We start from the raw sequence: 6,000 nt of genomic DNA, 5'->3' as shown, positions 1-6,000 counted from the left end.
TCTTCCTCCTGCTCTTCCTCCCCCCAGGGTCTTGCTCAGCCAATAAGACCCTTTCTCTGTAACTCAGCAGAGGCATACAAAAGCAAAGGTTGCTGGGAACTGTAGTCCATATCACTTTAGGAGAAGATGTGCTGATGTCTGTGAGTCCCTGCTTGCCATCAGGCGCAGGATTCACTGCACACAAAGCTTACCCTTCAGGTTTTATATATACAGTATAAAAAAAACCTATATTGTTAGGTTAATCATTACAGCCCATGCAATAAATGTACTAGATTATTTACAGAACAACAAGAAAATTTTTTCATCTTAGCACACACTAGTAGCTCCTCATACTTCAGTTATTGCACTGAATTGCCCAAGAGAGCAGTAGTTAAAGGGTTATTCCGCTTAAACATAACTTTTCTATGTTGCTTCCTCATGATGAGACTAACAATTCCTTCCATACTTCTTGTTGTCTGCTGCTTTCGACTGAAGACAAAAAACTGCGTGTGAGCTTTTCTCTCCGTCTCTCCCTCCTCCCCCTCCCTTCTGAGACAGCTGATGTAAACAAGTCCCTATCTGCAACTTTGTAGCAACTTATACATGCTCAAGGATTAATCACAATGAGTCCATTAGCAACTTGACATGAAATTAACCCTTCAAGCATCATGAAGAAGCTACAAAGTTGCAGATTAAGCCGGACAGAGACTTATTTACATGAATCGTCTCGGAAGGCAGGGGGTGGGAGACAGAGAGAAAAGCTCACACACAGTTTTTTGTGTCTTCATCAGAAAGCAGCAGCTCAGAACTGGAAGAAGGAGGGAGGGATGGAAGGAATTGTTAGTTCCACCATGAGCAGCAACATATGAAAAGTTATGTATGAGCGGAATACCCCTTTAAATAACATTACACCGTCCATCACCTATAGAGAAACATATTACGTTGTGCTTAATACAGACGCATAGTTTGCAGTATTGCCGCAGTCATTTCCCAGCTCCTGGTATCACAGTGTGGTATACTGATTCATTGGGATGTATTAATTGCTGTTTGGGGAGGAAGAGAAACAATAATGAGAGGAAAGTACAAACCAAAGAGTTTCTACGACTTTCTTATTACAGTCTACAGCAATATCCTATGGCAATGACCTTTATAATGAATGATAAAGTGTTTATTTTCTAGTTATCAGCAGGAAGAGTTCTGTTTTTCCTGTTACATATAACGCAGCAGCATATCCTGCTGCACAATACAGGGATTGTCACCATTCACATTAAAGTGTCACTATCGTTATAACTTTCAAAACATAAATCAACAGTAGTGATATAAAGCAAGTTTCCAATTTACACTCATTTTTTTCAGTTATCATGGAAAACACGGTCCTTTCTGTTTTCTGATTTGAAAAAAAAAAACAGGAAACAGTCATAGAACAGGAAGTCCTGTGTATCCCAGGTCATCTGAGCGCTCACAGAGAGAAGGCAGTCATGTGACTGATGAACACAATGAGCCGTGACTCTCTGTACTGGACGGAATTCTTGTGTTTAGTCTGTTTTTTTTTACAACCAACACAAGTCAGAAAATCAGCCAACAGGGGACTGGACCTGGATTTCTGGTAAGTACAGCTTTGTTTTACAGCAAAATAACAACCAAAATAATGAATGTAAATTGCAAACTTGCTTTATATCACATCTACTGTTGATTTAGATTTTGAAAGTTAAAATTTCAGCAACACTTTAAGGCTTTTGCTTTAAAAGGGTTTTCCACAGGAGAGGATGAGTTTTAAAATGGCAAGTAGGCAAAGAATTCCTCCTTATGGTGGAACCCCCCTTTCTTATGCCCATCTCAAGCACTATGAAGCCGATTCATCTATCAAAATGTTTTTGTGGGGGAAACCTAAAGAAAACCCTGGGAAAAATACCAATTCCATGCAGATCTTTTCCAAAGGGCTGTATTTGGGGGACACTATTTCTGATGCCGTATGTGTCTGTGTTTGATATTATATAAGAGGGTGTCTTACTGTTATTCCCAGGGATAAAACTTTACTCCGGGCCAAAATTTTGGCTTAAAACGAATGTAATTACTTTGCCTACAGAAGTTTCTTTTTTTTTTTTTTTTTTACATAGGTGCCATTGCATAGATCCTAGAGGCGCAGACCATTTTTCAAACCGCCACCTGGTTGCCACCATCTTTGCCATTTTCTCAATCTGAGGCTTGCTCGATACATTGGAGGCATAATGGGCCTCCAGTTCACTGAGCAGGTCTAATTGCAGATTGAGAAACCGGCACAGATAGTGGGAACTGGGTGGCGGTTTGCAACAATTGACCACGCCATCGGAATCTACACGTTGGCACCAACCAAGTGATACAGGAAAGATAATAGTACATCTGATATAAAGGGAATCTGTCAGCAGTAATTCAAACTCCAAACTGCTGACACTGTATGATATCTGTGAGGACAAGGAGACACTTGATGTCATATGATTGGCATTTGGAAGCTGAGTTCCAAACCGGATCAGGTATGGGAGGGGGGGTAAGGAGGTGTTACAGCTTGCTGCATATCAGGAGTTTGGTACGCCTCTTTGAATCTTCATACTATAGGATAAAAACAATTTTCTACATTCTGGAAGCACAGACAGATATATGAAAGATACCATGTGTCTCCTTGACCTGACAAGTATCTAACAGTGTCAGCAATTTGGAACTGTAGCTGACTGATTCCCAACATTTGCCTTTTGTAAGCGTGCGTAAAGTGTACCTATAATTTTAAATAACCTTTGAGATGTCGTAGAGACACGCCAAAAGTTTTCACTTATGGGGATCAGGGTGTGCAGGTCCCCACCACACCCTGATCCCCATGTGCAGGGAGAAGTGCACAGTTGAGTGCTTCTCTCCAAACTCTTCTGGGGGAGATTTATCAAATTGGTGTAATGTAGAATTGTCTAAGTTGCCCCTAACAATCAATCAGATTCCAAATTTCATTCCTCACAGTGTCTTTGAAAATTGAAAGGTGGAATCTGACTAGTTGCTAGGGGAAACTAAGACAATTCTACTTTACACCAGTTTGATAAATCTCCCCCATTGTGTGCAAAACAGAAGACAGTCCCATTGACTTACATAGTCTCAGACACATGGACAGAGCTGAGGAGGGAATGTGCTTAGTGGTCACTTCTCCTGACTCTAAACACTAAGATCCTGACCCTGATCTCTGACACATTTTAAAGTGGCACTGCCAATTTAAGCCAAACTGTTGCTGACCTGGAATAAAGTTGCTTCATCTGTTGCCTCTGTGCTCTGTGATCTAGTGAATGAGATGGACCACAATACTTGCTCATATATATATATATATATATATATATATATATATATATATATATATATATTTATTTTATTTTTTTTTTTATTGTGGATGCTGTTTGCTATTTGTTAAAAACTTCTTCTGTACTATGTTGTTCTTCATTCTAGTAATGATGCGGCTCAGGGGTGAATAGCAGTCATGGTATGGACGTTCATTCCCATCACTATGCACGTTTTAACATTTCTTTCTCTACAAATAGGAAAACCGGAGGCTATAAGCATGCAATGAAGGAAAACCAGAGGCTATAAGCATGCAATGAAGTAAAAACGGAGGCTATAAGTATGCAGTGAAGGAAAACCGGAGGCTATAAGTATGCAATGAAGGAAAACCGGAGGCTATAAGCATGCAATGAAGGAAAACCGGAGGCTATAAGCATGCAATGAAGGAAAACCGGAGGCTATAAGCATGCAATGAAGGAAAACCGGAGGCTATAAGCATGCAATGAAGAAAAACCGGAGGCTATAAGCATGCAATGAAGGAAAACCGGAGGCTATAAACATGCAATGAAGGAAAAACGGAGGCTATAAGCATGCAATGAAGGAAAACCGGAGGCTATAAGCATGCAATGAAGGAAAACCGGAGGCTATAAACATGCAATGAAGGAAAAACGGAGGCTATAAGCATGCAATGAAGGAAAACCGGAGGCTATAAGCATGCAATGAAGGAAAACCGGAGGCTATAAGCATGCAATGAAGGAAAACCGGAGGCTATAAGCATGCAATGAAGAAAAACCGGAGGCTATAAGCATGCAATGAAGGAAAACCGGAGGCTATAAGCATGCAATGAAAGTTTGAGGAAAAGGGGTACAATAAAGCAGCGCTTCAAAAAAGCATGTTGGAAATAGGAGAAATGGACAGGGAGAAACTAATTAATGGAGATATGGGAAAAAAGGTGGAACAGGAGGGAAGGGACAGTTAAATTATGAATAGGTGTGATATGTCTATGCTCACTACGTGCTCAAATCAAGTCGAAAAGTTTTATAATATAATTAAAAAACATTGGAAAATTTTAGGCCAAGACACAGTAAGGCTATGTTCCCACACAGTATTTTTGCTCAGTATTTCGCAACCAAAAGCAGAAGTGAATTAAAAACACAGAAAGGCTATGTTTACACACAGTTGAAATTGAGTGGATGGCGCCATTTAATGGCAAACAATTGTCGTTCTTTTTAAACAATGTCCTTTTCCTTTAAATGACGGCCATCCACTCAATTTCAACAGTGTGGAAACATAGCCTTTCTGTGTTTTCAATCCAGTTAAAAAATACTGTGTGGGAACATAGCCTAATAGGAAAAAATATTCCCAGCCAACCTAAAAAAAATTTAGAAAAAGTAGGAGGCATGATAACACCCAAAAAACATCCAAACATCCAAAAAAAAATAAAAAGAAAAGGAGAATGGATTACTAACACAGGAAGGTTTTTTTTCCCTGATGTAAAAAAAATGTTGGGCATGTAGATGTACGAAAAATAAGTTCATAAGTTATCCCTGTAGAAAAATGTATATAGGCCGCACAAAGAGATGGATGAGCATCAGAGTCGGGGAACATCGGTATAATATAGGCAGGGGGGTTGCTGGACACCTATTATCCTGACATTATAGAGAAAAACATGGGGGCAAAATAGAAGGATCTTCTTTTCAGGCAATAAAAAAAGTGGACCATGACTGGTGAGGAGGCAATTATATTCTATATTATATATTCTATATATATTAATATATATCATATATGTCTCATAAAGAAAATGAACATATATTACAACCTGCTACAGAAATAGAGCTATTCGCCTTTTTGTAAGCATAGGTTAAACCCAAGAACATGGACCCTGCAGGTCTATATAGAGATAGGACAGAGGAATAGTGATTTTCTTGAGAGGAAACCTATTGAGGAGCCTTCTGATCTTCACGAAGACCCATAACTGTAGTGACGTCATGCAGTGTCCAAGTCCAAACTACATCCACACTACTAGCCCCAGGGTGCGTGCATTGCCTAATACAATTTGCCTGATACATTTTGCAATAATCTACCCTGCATTAATGGTAAACCACAGGAGGACGGAAAAGAGGGCGTTAAACGGCAGCCTTTGTTAGGCCAGTCTATCTATGCATATATATATATATATATCTATCTCCATATACCCGAAAGTGCCAATACACATTGTATTGGGGTACCTGCCGACAATATAGATGTACAGGGCACAGTGTAGTATGTGGAAACTGTAGATAGATATGTGGAAAAGTATATTTTAATAATCATTTCTTTCTTGTGGACAGGGTTTAATAACCTATATTCTGGATCTGGCGAATAAGATCGGTCACCTGGTAATGTGATTCTTCCTTCCCGTTCGGTGATGTGTCGACCTTTCAGACCAGGAAAAAAACATTTCATGGATTTGTAGATTATTGTGTCTGTAAGTTAATAGAACACTTGCAGTTGTGTGTGTATACTGGGGGTAAGGGTCACACTATGGGACATTCCTAGATGTTATGATACTATGACTAAGTCGCATACAGCGGGTTATTTAGAAAGGAAGAGTTGACAAATAGATATTTTTTTTTCATCTAAGTACAGTATACAGTATCTATATTCCATAGAGTACATGTCATAGAATGTTTATGACCCCATACATTGCTCTCCAAGAGCAGCTGTAATACTGTAGGTGATTCCAGAACTATG

General features: G+C 39.4%; 1 protein-coding gene across 5 annotated transcripts in view; it reads right to left on the bottom strand.

Moving 5' to 3' along the window:
• Positions 1-492: 492 nt before the first annotated feature.
• Positions 493-6,000, bottom strand: part of LOC138769420 (carcinoembryonic antigen-related cell adhesion molecule 1-like) — an 86,864-nt gene continuing 81,356 nt past the window's right edge. For 4 of the 5 annotated variants that reach the window (XM_069947877.1, XM_069947876.1, XM_069947875.1 and 1 more), the window contains 2 exons: positions 5,643-5,684; positions 493-1,022 (listed from right to left, as the gene is read on the bottom strand). In XM_069947877.1, coding sequence (XP_069803978.1) covers positions 963-1,022; positions 5,643-5,684 — 102 coding nt within the window. In that variant the 3' untranslated portion in view covers positions 493-962. The remainder of the gene's footprint in view (positions 1,023-5,642; positions 5,685-6,000) is intronic. The other variant, XM_069947879.1, reaches the window with a different exon arrangement.

The sequence above is a fragment of the Dendropsophus ebraccatus genome, chromosome 12, assembly GCF_027789765.1.
Source record: "Dendropsophus ebraccatus isolate aDenEbr1 chromosome 12, aDenEbr1.pat, whole genome shotgun sequence".
NCBI classification, from domain to species: Eukaryota; Metazoa; Chordata; class Amphibia; order Anura; family Hylidae; genus Dendropsophus; species Dendropsophus ebraccatus.
This window is presented reverse-complemented; position numbering and strand designations above follow the sequence as displayed.